This window comes from Pseudozyma hubeiensis, assembly GCF_000403515.1.
Source record: "Pseudozyma hubeiensis SY62 DNA, scaffold: PHS45, whole genome shotgun sequence".
Lineage (NCBI taxonomy): Eukaryota > Fungi > Basidiomycota > Ustilaginomycetes > Ustilaginales > Ustilaginaceae > Pseudozyma > Pseudozyma hubeiensis.
In genome coordinates, this window is record NW_012133827.1 from 1,225,804 (window position 1) to 1,243,025 (window position 17,222).

The 17,222-nt window shown below is 56.4% G+C and overlaps 4 protein-coding genes across 4 annotated transcripts in view; 2 read left to right on the plus strand and 2 right to left on the minus strand.

The window, feature by feature from the left end:
* The window catches only part of PHSY_004883 (hypothetical protein), a gene marked incomplete at both ends in the record, with an annotated part of 4,483 nt that extends 2,730 nt beyond the window's left edge, over nt 1-1,753 (plus strand). The window contains 3 exons of the mRNA XM_012335495.1: nt 667-868; nt 977-1,279; nt 1,438-1,753. Of these exons, the coding sequence (XP_012190885.1) occupies nt 667-868; nt 977-1,279; nt 1,438-1,753 (821 nt within the window). The remainder of the gene's footprint in view (nt 1-666; nt 869-976; nt 1,280-1,437) is intronic.
* Nucleotides 1,754-2,070: 317 nt separating this feature from the next.
* PHSY_004884 (hypothetical protein) lies at nt 2,071-3,375 on the plus strand (the record flags this gene model as incomplete). Its single annotated transcript, XM_012335496.1, has 1 exon — nt 2,071-3,375. One exon carries the CDS (start codon nt 2,071-2,073, stop codon nt 3,373-3,375), a length of 1,305 nt encoding a protein of 434 aa, XP_012190886.1.
* A 190-nt stretch (nt 3,376-3,565) lies between these two features.
* On the minus strand, nt 3,566-11,740 carry PHSY_004885 (potential SET3 histone deacetylase complex component Snt1p; the record flags this gene model as incomplete). The annotated part of the gene is made up of 3 exons (XM_012335497.1): nt 3,566-4,777; nt 5,574-5,779; nt 5,860-11,740. The coding sequence occupies 3 exons, from the start codon at nt 11,738-11,740 to the stop codon at nt 3,566-3,568; spliced, it is 7,299 nt and encodes a 2,432-aa protein (XP_012190887.1).
* A 932-nt stretch (nt 11,741-12,672) lies between these two features.
* On the minus strand, nt 12,673-16,135 carry PHSY_004886 (hypothetical protein; the record flags this gene model as incomplete). The annotated part of the gene is made up of 4 exons (XM_012335498.1): nt 12,673-13,119; nt 15,043-15,319; nt 15,679-15,815; nt 16,115-16,135. 4 exons carry the CDS (start codon nt 16,133-16,135, stop codon nt 12,673-12,675), a joined length of 882 nt encoding a protein of 293 aa, XP_012190888.1.
* Between the last annotated feature and the right edge of the window lie 1,087 nt (nt 16,136-17,222).

Here is a 17,222-nt window from a genome sequence, read left to right on the forward strand (position 1 = left end):
ACGCTCGCTCACTTGCTCGCACACGCAGCTCCGAGTGGCTGGCTTCTCGTGTTTCCAAACCCGCACAGCGCCTGGAATTTGGTCGAGCCGAAACGCAAAGACATTCGCGCCTCATTCGCCTAAGTGAACACGCTGGTTGCTCCTTCGGATTGGGTTCCGACATTTTGACTTGAGATTGGTCGCAGTAAGCCTTGATACCTTACCTGTCCCTTGCCATCTCGCTCCCCTCAGCTCATCTCCCAGAACAGTCGCCGCTCACACCTGCTCATCGACCACTTGGATCTCGGATTCTACAACCTCCTCGGTGGACGCTCTGGAACAACAACATCAGCAGCGTTACTTCACTCTCTTTCGGCAACAGGACTCTTGCATCCGACTCTCTCTCTCTTTCTCTCTAGCCCGGGTAGCCACCCACGCTTTGTGCAACATCGCAACACCTTTGTCTTCGTTGCAAGCCACAGGGATCCTAGTCAAGGTTTCCACCATCAGCTCGAACATCTCTGGAACTTGCATCTCAACTTAGCATCTCGAATCACCAGCGGCCCCCAACAAGTTGGCACCCCTCTCCAAATATCGAAACCTTGCCAGCCTCAAGCTTGCCATAGAGCTCGAAGCTATTCTGATCCGGACCAAGCACTTCAAACGATCGTTACACAATGTCGAAAGCACAATTCTTGCGAGAGTACAAGCTGGTCGTAGTGGGCGGTGGTGGTGTCGGCAAATCGGCGTTGACGATCCAGTTCATCCAGAGCCACTTTGTTGACGAGTACGACCCGACGATCGAAGATTCATACCGCAAGCAATGCGTCATTGACGAAGAGGTCGCGTTGCTCGACGTGTTGGATACGGCAGGACAGGAGGAGTACAGGTAAGTTGGACGCAAGCTACTCGTCCGACGGCTGGAATGAATTGACATACTGACCCTCTTTTGCGATTGCTATCCTGCCTTTTTACGTTGCGGTGCCTCGCTACACAGCGCGATGAGGGAACAATACATGCGAACAGGCGAAGGGTTCTTGCTAGTGTACAGCATCACATCTCGCAACTCGTTTGACGAGATTTCGACATTCCACCAGCAGATCTTGCGAGTCAAGGACAAGGACTCGTTCCCCGTAATTGTCGTCGCCAACAAGTGCGATCTGGAGTACGAGAGGCAGGTGGGAAGTCACGAGGGACGCGAATTGGCCAAGCACTTTGGATGCCGATTCATCGAGACATCAGCCAAGCAACGGATCAATGTGGACGAGGCGTTCAGCAACTTGGTACGCGAGATTCGAAGGTATAACAAGGAGCAGACCATGGGCAGACCGGGTGCGGCTGGTGCTGCGACGACCTCGGGTGGCATGGAGCGTTTCCAGACGGAGGAGGGCTCGCATTCGGCAGGGTGCTGCAAGGGATGTGTCGTTCTCTAGGCGTTCTTTTGGGGTCTGTCTTCAGCATTAGATTCTTGTTCTCAAACCTTATTACAAAGCGCAGCGAGCTGCTACAGGGTGTGACAAATCTTGTGTGCTTGTTCATTGAGCAAGTGGACGAAGGGCTGGGCTTGGACGACGCTGTCGCAAGCAGCACACGATACGCCTTATGGTCATCCTTCTTGCCTCTTCTCTCAAAGCTGACCATGCCGCTGCGGCTTTCGATGGCATCCTTTTCATTCGGGGGAGCTATCTTGCGCGTGCTGGGATCTCGTGAAACCATTCGAGGCCGTCAGAGCTCTGTGTGTCATACCGGGCTTATTGCGGGTGCGTTCCGATGATACGAGGACGATGTTGTTTTGATTCGACCACGTGATCTATAGCACACATCCGAAAAATTCCATCACAGTGTGGGGAGGGATGAAATCTAGCAGACCTGCGAAATTGCAAGACGCGACTTTTCAGCCGAGAAAAACACGTCTCATGCTCGTACTTGCGCAGAGAGTGTGTTGGATTCGCGCAACGAAGCAACACACCCTGCAGCTCAAGCGCGCGCATCTTTCGATTTCATCATCTTGCTCAGCTGCTTCCATCCTCCTTTTCTCTATACCTCGGCGCTTCTCGAACAGATTACTACCGTCATATCGATTCAGAGAACATGGCACCATCACGCGCATTCGGTTTCTCCTCATCATCGGCCTCTTCTCGACACGCCAACAAAGCACGACCAGTTTCGGACGAGGAAGATCACTCCGAAGCAGACGAAAGCTACCGACGAATGAAAAAGAGCGTCGCCACCACAACCATGTCCTCCTCTGCTGCTGGCAGATCCTCCAGTGCAGCACCTCGCTCCAAACGTCCTCACGAATCCGTCGCAGCCGACTACGACTCTCGATCCGTCAAGAAGAGTACCTCCACTTCTTCTTCCCACAGACCCAGGATGCAGCACGACGACTCCGGTGCCGAGGAGGACGGCGATGTCCCCGGTCTGTCGGACGAACTGCTCATGGAGCGTAGAGCGTACGATGAGTGGGTCGACAAGAAGCTCTCGAAGCTATCCTCGAAGCGCGAACAGTTGCTCGAGGAACGACTCGAACGCATCCGCTCCGAACGCGATGAGATTCAGTCGCAGTACGACGAACTTCGACAGTTGAGGGACACTGCACCTGAACAGGCGCTGGAAGAGTTCAAAAAGACGGCAGAAGCCAGGTACCGACACGACAAGGATCTCATCAACTCTCTCAAGGCCAAGATCGAGGCTGCGGAGAAGCGGGTCAAGGAAGCGGAGGGAGGAGCAGTGGCGGATCGAAGCATGAGCATCCTCAACGCGAGTGTCCGGGAAAGCGTCCATCCAGCTTTCGACGATGCGAAACTGGAAGAGCTCAAAGACGCACACCGCAGAGAGATGCTCGAAGCCGAACGCAAACAACGTCGTCTCGAAGAAGACGTCAAATCCTACAAGCTGCAGCTCGAACAAGAGATCGCCCAGTCCAAATCGCTCCGATCCAAATCCTCCGCCAACGCAGAACCCTCCTCCGCCGCATCCACCTCGCTCGCCGCCTTTGAAGACGAGAAAGCCGTGCGCAAGCTGTACGAGGACCTCACCGGTCTCGTCGTCACGGGCGTCGAAAAGATCGACGCCAACGAGCCGTTCCGTCGCTTCAAGGCGATCTTCGCGCAGGAAGATTACTATTCGGTGTTGATGGATCTGGAAGAATCGTCATCCAAACTCTCTAGCGGGAAGAACGGTACCAGGGCTGATATTGTTTATGTGCCCAAGATCGATGATGATAGGGATGGAGAGCTGTTGAACAGCCAGATGGTGCCGCAGGAGTGGTTGGATGCGTTGAGGTTCGATAGGAATATGCTGTTCAAGTGGTACGAGAAGACGAGGAAGGCGTTGATGACGGACAAGGCGAGGTTGAAGTTGAGGGCGAGGGAGGAGAGGGCTGGTCGTCATTGAAGGAGAGGAGATTTCGAGTGGTTGCTTTGTCCTTGAATTGGTCCTCGTCACGCAAATATATCCCGGTTCCATGAGACAGCGTGATTCCCGTCTGCACAACCTTCATGAACGAAACCCGAACACGAACAAGATCACACTCACATCTTTTACAATTGCCATCACTCGCATTCCTGCATCCGCATCTCGCCCCTCAAGCAGGCGAAGGCCTCGTCATCGGATCCGTCGTCTTCGTCACCCTGAAAACATCTCCCACCCTAACCACACCCTCCTTCTCCCTCGGCACACTCAACATGCCGAAGCAAGGTTTGCCCTTCTGCGCAGCCAGCTTGTCCACCTGTCTGTATTCCTGCAGCACCCTGTACGGCAGGAAGTTGTCCCTGACGCCTGTCTCGGGATCGATGTTGGGAACCATGCAGCGTGCGCACTTTGCCAACATGTAGATTCCTGCTCTACCTTGACCCTCCGCCTTCTTCCCGAATGGGGCGTCGCCGGAAGAGGACGAGGGGAAGAGCTCGGCTGCTGTCCAACCGTCTTCTTCCCAAGCCGAGAGGGTGGTGGTGGAGTTGGGAGCGTTGTCGACGATGATGTTGGGACGGAAACGCGTGATGGGGAGAGAGGAGAGTTCTTCCGGGGTCCAGTATTCGCGATTGACCGAGGGTGGCACCTTGTATGACTTTGCGTCATCACCTTCACCAGATAGGGAGGGATAGACGGAAGCAGTGAGCGTGCGTTGGACGTCCCTCAGACTTTCCGCGGAGGCGACTAGACAAGGAAAAAAGTCCTGGTATCGAAGTACGGCGTCTTTCCACTCGACGCTGCCGTCCGGCTTTGTCGGTCCGGATTCCCTGGGAGAAGGTCCCTTCCTCACCAGCCTCACCTCTTTCCCAAAGTACGCCGACAGCTTCTCGTCGGCTTCACGCGATACAGCGTACCCATCGACGTACGAGCCCCAAATGAAGATCCCATCCACCACCTCGTACTTCTCCAAATCCTCCTTGCTAGGCTGCAAGCTCACCTCTGCTGTACTCGCAGCTACGCCGGTCTCTGACTGCGGGATCTCGATCACCAGCTTGTTGCTCTCGTGGACGATCCTCGGGTGGATCAGCACCATCTTTGGCAGTTCCCTGGCGGTGTAAAACTTCTTTGTATTGGCATCGATGATGAGCCATGTGCGATCGTATTGCAATCCTTGATGGTCGAACGGTGCCTCCTGAACAGAAGTGCCGCGACACGATTTGATCGGATGGATGAGGATTTGCTGGACAACGAGGTCTTTTGTGAGCGAATCGGCGTGGGCGTTTGTTGCCGAGGCGTTGGATGAAACGAGCGCATTCTGGAGCATGTCACTCGTCGAAGTGAGGAATGCCCGACCGGCTTGGGCGATGGCGTCCATGATTGCTGTCTGCGTGGTGGCAAGCGCCAAGAAGTGAGTCAAGAAAGGGCAAAGGGAAGACAAGTGGGGTAGATCGTGGTAGGTGGAGGAGAGGAAGGAAGACAGACGCTTGAGCCATCATTGAGACCGACCAAGGCGCAGGGTCCAGCTCAAGCAAACCCGCCGCCTAAATAACCGATGCCCGGCAAAACCAGTGTTTTGCGCGCTCTACGTCCCAGCTGAGCTTCCAAAATCGATCCCACCGGCTCACGCGATGTAGGCAGAACACATCACGGCCTTCAGTCGCCCACCACAGCACACCGTGAGGTGACTGCTTCTACTGCGAGGAAAACAGGTTGACTACTATTACACGCAAGTATACATCAGTGTACACAAGGCTTTACTGCTACATGTCTTTCTGACAGCGCGGGCTCACTCGCGATTCGACGGTGGCGGTTCGTGGCCACGCGGGCGATGCGGGTAAGGCCAGTATCGCGAGGCCGCCGCCGCCTCCTCTCCCTGACTTGCTCCGATTCGAGATCCAGGCGCGACGCCGCCACGTCCAGGTGCGGGGAACGTCCCCAAAATAGGAGGCAGCGATCGACCGGCCGCGCCCAAAGAAGGCAGATGAGGTGCCCCCACTTTACCACCGCTCGACGCGGACAGAGACGGTAAGGACGGTCGGGGAAGGCTTTGCGATGGGAAGCTCGAGTAAGGGCTGTTGGAGGATCGGTAAGCGCTGCCAGCCGAATATCCGCCGACCGCAGAAGATGCGGTGTGTCCTCCAGCTGATCCAGCCGAGGTGGGGCCTGGAGACTGCGAGTACCTCTGCCACCTCTGCTCGTACGAAGGACGCTCCAATGTTGACGAAGGCAGAGGTGCAGTGAGCGGACCGTTCGCAGACCTTCCCCTGCTGGCCAATGCACTCGAAGCCGACGCCCCGGCAGTGCTGGGATATAAACTTGCGACGCCTGGTGTCCCGTATCGACTGTATCCGTGACTTGCACCGAATTGCGCGCTCGTCGGAGAGATCTGCTCACCGCTGCCGTCGTGGCGTAGCTCGCCAGAGACGGCAGGAGGCATGCTGTGCGACTCGTGCTCTCGCGACCTACCCGCCGCGCCGTACATGCCGTAACCAGCTCGTTCACGCTCGCGCTCGCGTTCTGCTTCGGCGACCTCGCTCGATGTCAAGTGGCTCGGCATCGGGCCTGTCCTAGCAAGGTGACCAGAACTCGACACGCTGCTTGGCGGCATCGAGTATCGGGACGGCGGCATGCCACGATCGGCTGGATGCGACGGCGGCGCCATCGATGCATACGCGGATGAAGGCGAGACTCGGCGTCGTGCCTCATATGGCGAATCGTAGACCCACGGTCGCGATTCGCTAGCTTCTTCTCGCGGATCACGACCCTCGACAGGAGGTCTTTGCGGCTCGAAACGACCGTGCTGTCGGGCCCGCTCTTCGAAATTTTCTCGACCGAGCCGTCCCTCGGAGCTGATCGTATGCATACCATCGATGCGGTCGGCGGTGAGCGGCCTTCGCTCCTCCAAATCGTGAGACTGCCTTGCGTACAGCGAAGGCGGCACAGATCCATCCCGTCCGATGGTTGGTGGCGGAACGTCCCTACGATCCGCCTGCCAGGCGTGCAGGGAAGATCGTCTTGCTTCGCGGTGGCTTGTAGCATCGCTTGTGTCGTTGAGCAGCGAGTTGATCTGCAACCCACGACGATGCATCGCTGGCTCGGGTGATTCGTCTCGCATCTTGACGTCGATCCCATCGACCTGACCCACAGAGATGCCAGGTGGTGGCGGCAGGTGAGTCATTCGGCCCCCTTCGCTGCCAACTCCAGGTCCCACGGACCCAGAAGCAACCATACCAGGGCCAGCCGAAGGCAGTGCGGAAGCAGAGTTGCTCGCAAAGCGCTGGCGCACAAAGGCGAGCGCAGCTTGCTCACGCTCCTCGAGCGGCGCATCGGCGTGCGAGCGCGCCAGAGCCGCTGCTTCGGCAAAGTCGGTTTCGTCTTCGTTCCGGGCAAAGTAGTTGCGTGCCTGAGCCGTCGACTTCTGAGCCAAAGTCGATGACACAACTTCCCATCTGGGTCCATGCACAACGAGTGCACGGAGGAACTCGTATCGTTCTGCGACAGACCAGTACGACGAAGTCGGCTGCTTGCCGCGACCTTTGCCGCCGCCGACCTCGCCGCCCTCCTCACCCGGAGCTGCTGTTTTGCTGCGACGCTTCTTGCCCGCTTTGCGACCATCTGCGTCCAGCTCGCTGGGGGAACCGTCAGCTGTGGTGTTTGCATTTGCATCGCCGGAACCTGGCCCTCCGAAAAGACCAGCCAGCGCTCCAAGGGCTTCGGCTGCAGCAAGATCGCTGTCTTCGACTCTGGGCTTCACCTCGGCAGAGGCTGTGTCGTCGTCGACCCCTCCAATGAGCGTGGTCTCCTCGAGCGTGTCCGCTTTGAGTGCAGCCTCGGAAAGGACAGGGTCCCCGGCTTTCGCCTCGTCCAGCGCTGTACTGTCCTTCTTACCTCCCGGGCGCTGTTTGCGCGCCTTTTCGGTAGCGCTAGCACTGTCCGACTTGGCACGCTTCGATTTCGGTCCAGGTTTGCGCTTGTCCGGCTTCGCATCTGACCCTTTCCCGTCAGCATCGCCTTGGTCAGCTTGTCGCTTACGGCCAGCGACGCTGTCTTCGCCAACACCAGCAACACTATCGACGGTCGACGTAACCATTCGACTACGACCACCGCCTCTGCGACCAGCACCAGTCACGGGCACATCGGACGAAACTCCCGACGGATCCGTCGCGTCGACAGGCGAACGGAGCCCGGAACCGTCCTCGGCTTCGTCAACCTCCTCACCCTTTGCCGACTTCAGATCAGCCATGAGCGCACTGCCCTTGGCCTTCTTGGGCTTGACGCGGGCTTTGCGCTTGCGCTCCCGATTCCTGGCAGCTGCCAAGGCCTTGAAGTCGTTGCCGGGCGCCTTCTTGTTGAGGTAGTAGTAGCGAACGCACTGCGAAGGTGTCTTGTGTGGCAGAGCTTGAGCGATTTTGCCAAATTGCTTTGGCCATAGAGCATAGCGTCGCGCAAAAATGGCCTTCTCCTCGTCGGTCCACACGTCAGGGTCGAATTCGTCGAGATAGAAAGCTAGTGGATCCGCCACAAAGCCGTTGATGTCGTCGTATCGGAGCTTCATGAGATGGTCCGAATCTGGGTCGATGTGCATGTCGGGAGTGGTGGCAGTGGTTCGCGCAGCTCGCATGTTGGGATCTTGCATGTCTGCATTCTCCAAGCTGGCGAGAATCTCGAGGAACTCGGCCTCAGAGCGGACAGCATCGCCGAAGCCGGCAAAACCGCCAGTCTGAGCGCCGCGACGATTGGCTCGTCCTGTGAGAAGAGAAGACCCCAGCAAGCCTCCACCTCCTCCACCAGGCGATGTTTCTTCCGCACCGAAAGCGCCGGGAGTCCCAGCTGGCGTGTTGATCGGTGGTCGACGCAACATCTCACGGCGCTCGGCGCTGCGGTCGAGACGCGAGCAGTGCAATTTCCACTCTTCGTTGATGCTGCGATATCGCTTCTTGAGCGCCTCTGTCTTTTCGTTGAGGCGCTTCTTTCGGTCGAGCAGCTGGGTGTAGAGCTGCGCTTTCGTTCGCTGTGCTTGGTCATCGCCTTCGTCGAGCCAGAGCGGCTTTTCCGAGCTGATCGTCTGGGGAATGCCGTAAATCTTGGCTTTGAGCACGTCCATCGTCGTCCTCTGCGAAAGCATTTGATTCTCCCGCATGATCTTCTTCCAGTCGTCCTTGTGAGCAAGATCTATTGCAAAGTGCTGACGAACAGCGGCGTTGATTGCGCGATCCACCTGCTCCTGTGTGGTGGGTGTCATCATGGGCGGTTCGACCTCCTTCGCAGCGTCATTGATTTCGGCGATACGCAAGGGAGGCTCCACCTCGTCAACTGCAGGCATCTCGACTTCTTCGATGCGGGCCGACTCTTGCTGCATGAGAGCCTGCGCTTCCTTGTCATCGCCGTAGTCGACGTGCGGGAGTGTTATTTCTTGCGTTTTGTTCTCGTTGTCGATCGTAGCAGTGACAAACTGACCGGAAACCTGGATCTGCGAGGATGGTGCTGGGATGGCGTCATCAGCGCCTGTCTCAGGCGCGGACATCGTGACGTCGGAGGAAGCGACTTTGACAGGGGATGCTGGCTGATCCTCGAGGACCGTGGCCGAATCCTCCATCGGCGCGCCGGTCTTTGTTGTCCGTGTCGGGACTGCATCAACTGGATCTGAACCAGCACGTTCATCGCTCATGGACACGTCGCTGATTGGGGCAGCTGGTTCCTCCTCAAGCTTGACATGCACCTCTGCGGGAAGAACGGCATTCGCCGTGCTGTTTTCTTGTTGTGTTGCCGCGTTGCCTCCATCGGCCGTCTCGGCGTCGGTCAGCACGGGCTGCGTTACAGAAGCATCCGCCGGCGCTGACAGGCTGTCTTCAGCCTCAACAAGTGGCTTTTGGTCCTCCGTATCAACGTCTTGCCGGCTAAGAGCCGTCACGTCGATGAGCGTGTCCGTTTGTTGACTGCCGGAGACGACGTCTGCTCGTTTCTCCGACGCTGATGGCTGTGGCAGCTCGGTCGACTCGACAGCGCCATCGGCTGCGGTGGCAATCGATTCTGGCTGACTATCTGCGTGGACATTAGTCCCAAGCAGGGCGCTTCGAGTAACATCAATATCTTCAGACGCCTGCTGTGGCTCTTGATGTTCGGGAGCCGCATCGGAGATGTCGACATCGCCTGTGAGTTCCTTGACTGACGCGATCGAGGTGGAAACGGGTACGACCGTCTCGTCGATCATTGACGTTGCAGCGTCGGAGGGCTCCGCATCTACACTACCGCTCGTGGGAGCAGCATCGCGTGTCGGATCAAGATCGGCAAGAGGAGTCGATGCATCCACAGCCGCTGATTGGTCTTCTTCAGCAGAAGGCATTTCAATGTCTTCGGGCTGCGCGGCTCCTGCTGTTGCAGTTGCTGCAGCCGCCTCCTGGATCGCAGGGTGCCCAACCTTCTCCTTGCCCAAATGACCGCTCTCTGGCGCTTCACTGGCCAGCTCCATAGATCCGTCAGCAGAATCGGGGAAGACAGACTGCGCATTGGGAGCAGATGGCGGAACGTCGGCGCCTGACGTTTGGGTGCCTACTGCTGCGCTTTCGTTGGCGATGTTCGCTTGCGCAGCTGCTGCTGATGGCGCTCCGGCATCAGCTTGCTGATCGATGCCGTCCACAGTGCTCGGCAGCTGTGCATCAGCGGCATTTGACTGAGCTGAGGTGCCTTCTTTCGAAGACGGCAAGAGGTCTGGTAGCTGTGCGGCTGTTGCGGTCGGCTCGTCTACTGACGTCGACTCGGGCGGTAGCTGAGGCTGTCCTTCACTTTCTTGTGCAGCCCTTTCGATGACGGCAGAGCCGATTTGTTCTTCAACTGGCTCTGAAGGTTGCTGGTTGTCGCTGGTCTTTGCTTCCACGCTCGGCACGGACGCAGCATCACTCGCGGCTGCAGTATTCGAATCCACTTGTGCGAGCTCTGGAGACTCTTCCGTCTTCTTGTCCTCCACAGCTTGTATTTGCGCTGGTTCTCCAACGTCCTTATCCAGTAGTGTGGGTGCCATGGTTGTCGGCACATCAACTTTTGTCTCGTCAGCCTGCACGTCTGGAACAGCGGTTGGAGCGTTCGCTGCTTTCGATGGCTCTTCCCACTCCTTGCCGATGCTATGCCCGCTCGTTCGGATTTCGTCGTCAGCAGCATCTTGCTCTGCAGACTGGGTTGTCCGATGCGACACGTCTCTGCTCCTCGTCTCACTCTTCTCGGAAGCGAGGTCCGATTCAGTCGGTTTGCGACCTAGGTCGTTCGATCCGGCAGGTGGAGGTGTCTGATTTGAACGTGGTGCTGACGGACGTTGCGAAGTATCAGAGCGTGCATCGTCAGAGGCTGGGTGACGGACGGTCCCTGCATCAGAGCCCTTTCCCCACTGACGCATTCCGCCATTGCCCCAGCCGGCACTAGACGCTCGCACGCGCGGATCACGCTCGCCAGGCCATTCGCGATCTCTATCCCTGGATCTATCTGCGTCGAAATCACGATCTCTGCTAATATTTGGCGACGGAGAAGCCGCTCGTCGGCCGTTGAACTCGCGATTGTCGAAACCGTACTTGGTGGAGTTAGAAGGCGGATACGGCGAGTGTCGGTATGCGTCTCGGTCACGCTCGCGATCCAACGTCGACCAGTCTCGGTCTCTGTCGCTGTCGCGGAAAGAGTCCCAATCTCGCTCCCGATCGCGCTCGCGGTTGGCACCGGGCCTGTAGGTGTCGGATCCGCGGGGAGTAGCGCTGGTTGGTGATGCGTACCAGCCTCGTCGGTTGTCTGCTCGCGGTGCTTGCCCACTGAAGCTGTTTCTAGAAGCTGACGGGAACGAATCTGGCCGGAGAGGATCGCGAGGGTAAGAATATGCTGATGCCGAGCCGTACGAGTCCCGGGCTTCTGCAGAGTAGCCAAATCGTGGGCGCTGTGGTGCATAGGATGAAGAAGGGCCGGGCGACGTTTCGTGGTACCGATCGCCCTCACGATCTCGACTCGAAGCTGAATGTCTTGGAGACAGATAGCCGGCAGTGTTGGTGGTCGACGGCGCCGAACTCGCCTTCTTGTCGAATGAAGGATCAACGAGCGGGGTGAGACGGTCAGCAAGGGGAACGGGGCGTCCATCGGCACTAGGACGAGAGTAGCTCACCTCGTGGTTGACGCCGTCATCTTCTGCAATCTGGCCCTCTTCATCCACCCTGAGCATGCCTTCTTCATCCTCATCGTCATCCCCGGTAGCCATGTTGGCGTCTTTTGATGTTGGGTTGTCTGCGTGCTGACCTGATATAGGTTGAGGCCGGCTCGTCGGCAATGTCGAGTTCGTCGGGCCGCCCGAAGCTTGCGACGAGTCGTTCGCCTCCATCGCGAATCGTACAGAAATATGACTATCGTAGCATGCCAAAGACAGAAGCAAGACAAGGTCGCGGTAGGTGGTTAACTGAGCCGAGGTCGCTTAGGGTGCGATTACTGTGCAAAGAAGTGAGCTCTTGCGAAGCTGATGTCGAACTATGCAGGCTGCGGTGGGTATACGAATCGAAGCGGCCTCTTCTGTAAGTGCCGGCGTAAGGCGAAGCAGGTATGAACAGGATGAAGGACTGGATGGATGGATGCTATGGAAGAAGTACGTCTATCAGGTACAAGTTGGCCATTTGGCTCAGTTGGCTGGGAAAGCCAGAAACCTCGAATTTGGACGCGACACCGGCGGATTTTCGGAGCCGAGCTGCCTCTACTGCGTTCTCTGGCAGAAGCCTGCGAAAGCCAACCAATCATCCCTGTGCCGATGTATGCTGGATCGACATGCACCCCGCCATGTGGGACGTATGCAGTTGGCGGCAGCAACGGCGACATCAACGTTGAGGCTCTACCTATGCCTTCACAGATAAGCGCCACAAAGTATCGAATTTGTCGCGATGCTTCAGCCGACGGAAACGCTCATGCTTGTGCGTGGAAGTGCAGCAATTCCTGTGCGAGGCAGTCTGACAGAACGAGGACCTCACGAGTTACGACAGACATTGATGCACAGATCTCCTCAGAACGATCAATCTTGGTTTCTCAGGGCAAAGGACCAAGCAGTCTTTGGCAGACGCTGTCGTTTCGGTCCTGGTCAGGATGGTATCACTCGAACATACTACCTCTTTGTCAGTACAGGAACAGGGCTGACGTGCTGTTGCATGAATGGATTGCGGTTGCGAAAGCATGCTGCATGCGCAGACAGTCATATGATGAAGAGGCGTAATGCAGTCGAACGTGTGGAAGAGTTTGTGGAGCTCCGCTCAAACCTGACCGTGAGCGACTTTACATGGCGTACTTTCGAGTCCATTCACGCGCGGTGCTCTCGTATCGCTGACGATCCGTCTTGTACAAGTTGGCGATCTCGGGAACGAGCGGGTCATCGGGATTTGGGTCGGTGAGCATCGAGCAGATCGAGAGCAATACCTTGGAGATGGTGAGAGCTGGAGACCACTGGTCCCTGAGAATGTCGAGACAGATGCTGCCGTTGCTGTTGATGTTGGGGTGGTAGATCTTGGTGGAGAACGAGACTTTGGGGGGCTTGAAGGGGTAGTCGGTGGGGAAAGTGATCGAGAGGAAGAAGACACCGCCTGCGTAAGGGGAGTCACCAGGGCCCATGATTGTCGCCTGCCATTGGAACATGTTGTCACCGGTAGGACCAGCGCTGCAAGATGAAGGTGGGTCGCGACCGAGGTCGGCGAGCTCCTTGTTGATTCTCTTCATAGCCATTTTCTGTGTTCGGCGAAAGATGAGTCCAGTAGAGAGAAGGAGACAGTCGAAAGATCGAGAGAGGTGAAGGTGGCAGAGTACCGGATTTGAGACAGGCAGGTGGTGTAGCGATCGTTACGAGGCACATAGAAGGAAAACAACAGTCAGTACTTGTGTCTGCGAAGTTTGGAAAGTAGTGTCGGCACGCAGCAACGGGCGCGCAAGTTTGGAGAGACACGGATTGGTCTGACCGTGACATGCAAAGAAGGCGATCCATCGAATACCATAGATCAAACTGAGCCGGCACTCCTCTTCGATCCTCCTGGCTGATAAAGACGGCGAGACGTCCAGTTCTAGACCTGCACGATAGCCGTGGCAGAACGCCGTCCCCAGATCGTCGAGTAATGACACCAATCCCATGACAGCATCGTGCTGCCTGGCGGGGATAGGCGACGCCGAAAGGGTGGTTGAATGCGTAGTATCGAAGATGTGCGGTGCCGGTTTCGATGATCCGATGCAAATGCCTCCATGTCCTCTACAAGAAGTGATGTGTTCGCCACCGGACATGCTGTTGTCGAGATGAAACTTACTGCAAAAGTGTGTGCCTAGACGTAGGCAGTCGTGACGATGTTCGGATGCTGGAAAGATGTTGAAGCTTGAATGCCTTGATCCTAACAGAGACTCGAGTCAATGCAACGACAGATGCCAAAGCTGTTCTGGTACCGTTGCTGAATGCTGTATGTGTTGTGGTGGAGATAAGCAGAGTCTCAGGGCCGAGCGATGAATTTGACAGGGCCAGACGACGTCGACGCCTCCAATCGGCTCTGCACGGCGAAAGAAACACATACACGCCTCCCGCACACTCACACCTCTGTCTTTCTTTTCCGCAATCACATTTGACTGTGCGCCTAACGAATTGAGTGGCTGCTGAGCCAGAATTTCTGTGCCGTTTTCTCGACCCAGCGGACAGCAAGCAGAATCAAGAGTTAGCGCAGCTGTGCCGAGTGAGCCTTGCTGAGTCTTTTGTCTGGATCGATCTCTTTCTCTTCGCTGTGCCTTTTGTTTCGATTTTGAACCTCAAGTCGTAATCAACCCATTGCCTCTTGCTCGGAAAGCACACAAAGCTGCGTGGAACCAATGATTTTGCGCTCAAAAATCGTCTCGAGTTTATCTGCATTGTTAGGTCACGAAGATCCATCTAAGAAGCTGGAGGAACGACACAGCGACATACACGTTCTGTGTCGGCCGGATGAAGCACCGACAATGTACTCGCAGCCTCACGCACTGTCTGTCAGACGAGATGTCTGCGAAGGATCTCGTCGACTGATGAACATTGGCTATCCAGAACAAGCACTTCGAGAGCATATACAGCCGAAGCCGAGCCGGTTCGCTTGAACATGGCGGATTGTTCAGACGGGCAAGCTCGGAGAACGCGAGGGGATCGTCGATGGAGTCCTCGCGAGCTCATGTACCACGATGCGTTGCTTTGCAGCATATCTGACGTTTCCGAGACTTTATTACCTTGCCGTGCAGACTACGACTTATCGAGCTCCTGTACACGATGGGGCGGTTGAATGCTGCATAGTAGTAGGTGTTCGTGATTACACGGTATCATGAAGAATATACAGGTACAAATACATATGGAAAGCCTCGTTTAGAGAGGAAAGGCTGCGACTGCAAATGCGACGGAGACTAGGGCATGGTGAGAAGGGTGAAGTGGTACACAAGCTGGGCCTCGGGTTGCTTAGCAGCCAGCGAGATCCTTGGCATCCCTGATGCGGGCAGCCATGTTGGACCAGTTGGGTTGCCTTGCGGCGGGTGCTGGTGCGGAGGCGTCAAGAAGAACTTGGAGTCTATTGAAAAGGATAAGGGCAACATTCACGAATGTGGTCAGGTTTGCGGTCCTTACATCGAATGTTGTAGCTGACTGGGCACGTTGAGACTTACCTGTTCTTGGACCAGAGACGGCCGTCGAGGTTGCGCAGGGTAGTGGTGGCCTTGACAGCGGTAGCAGCCGAGGTCTTGAGACCAGCGGTTGTAGCGGAGGAAGCGACAGCGGCAGCAGCGGGCTGGCGGCCAAGAGTGGCGGACAGACGGACGGCGGAAGCGATCATGGTGGGCGATGGAGTATCTAGGGCTAGATGGTTGGCTTGGGTGATAGAAGTGCTGGGCAGTTGGCAGTAGGTAGACTTTGGAAGAGCTCAGATCGGTGGGTCGAGGACATCTGCAATGGCAGAGAGAGGGTCCAGTATATATGCTCATGGTTCAGCTTACTCTACCTCAGCAACGTAAGCCGCCTCTAGCGTACACAGTGGAGCCATCGTGAGGACTGGGATGCGAGACATTCATCTCAACAAAGGGGATTAGCACAGTCGATGCAGGCGGGCGAGGTCTGTAATCTTCTTCATCTGGCGGGAGGACATCCCGTTGTGTGACGCCTGGAGGGCCTCTGCACTCTTCATGTGGGAGCGCGTAGGAACAAATCCGCTTTTGATGCAGTTCACCACTACATTGGCCAGCGGGGACGTGGTGACGATTCACAAGTGGTGAAAGCGGGGTGTCGGCACCGGTAGAACCAACAACCTTGTCACAGCAGCGACTGAGCGATCCAGCATTAGGCGAGCATATGTTCCTTGATCGCGAATACGCGAGCTCGACGGACGCACAAACTGATGGACGGTGCTCGTGTGGTCCTGCAGCTGCCCAGTGACGACGTCGAACTGAAGATGAGAAAAAGGTGTCGTCTAGTGCACACGGATGCGTGCTAGCAGAGTCTCACTGGAGGACACCCTCGATCCCACCACGATTGCGCGGCAGCTGTTCCTGCGGACTTTTTTTTTCGTCATTTTATTTTCCCACGATGACGGCACTGAGCAGTGAATGCCTCGCACGCACACACACGCCCTGTGCCCATTGGCCCAACTTCTCCATCTCCTTCTCATTAACTTAGCTTCGTTTGTGAAACGCGATGCCCGCCTAGTGCCTCGACCGCCGCTTGGTGACGCCGGATCCTTCTTACCAGGGTCGTGGATCCGACCATCGCCGTCGCGATAGGTTCGCTGGTATACTGTCTGACATATCAATCGTTTTGGCGCGCTCACTATCACAAGCACGCCTTGCGGTGGATGGACTTTGGCCCGACGGAGACACGACTTATCAAAGTAGCTTGATGTTCACTGATAGAATGCCCTCGACCCTGTGGCTCATTGGATGCTTCGATTGATGCCAGCTTGACTCGGCATACGTGACTTGCAAAATCCACACGAACCATTGAGCTGTTTAACGCTTCGCCCGGGCAGTTACGCAGCCTTGCTGGCACAAATAGCCGACGCAATAAAGCGAACAGTCTGCACGACTCGAGATGGTGAGACGGGCTGATCTGATCCGGGACGACAGTGTTGCAGAGGAGTGCCATAGCTTGTGGCCCAAAAATCGACACCATCTGCCAAAGAAGGCTAGCGTGAAATCCGAGCTAATCACTGCACAAGCTCAAGCGAGCAAGCGAGCGAGGAGGCGAGCGTGTGGAGAAAGAGAGCGCGCGCCAGCTGCCGCAACATCATCATTTCAGAACAAAAGAATCTTTGATCGCGACCCTCATTCCACCCCGCCAAGCGAGGTGAGGAGGGGAGCAAGGACAAAAAAGGCAGCGGGGCAATGTGAATATCTACCTGGCGGACACACACCGTAGGCGAGACCGCGATCATATTGAGCGAGCACCCCGGCTCGAAGCACGGTGACGAGTTCACATCGTTCCGATCATCGCTTCAGCTTTGTTGATGGCATGGCATCGTTCGAACGATGCGTTTCGCGTAGAGCAGCTTCTCCTCCTCGCGTTTTGCCTTTTTGAAGACTTGAAGAGCTCGATTACCCCGCAACGCTGTCGAAGGTGTCAGGCCTCCTCGACATTCATCGTCTCGAATCCGGGGTTTCGCTTTTCATCCCGGCGTCTGAGTCTTAATTCTTCCGTTCCGTGCGCCACGCTGATGATCTTCCTGCAACCGGAGAGTTCCCCTCGTTGCCTCGTGGGACTGTCCGTTTCGAAGCAACGGATCTTTTCTTGCACACAACTACAATATGTGGGTCCAGACCTCGAATGTGATGTGCACAAAACAATGATTGGGAGCAGA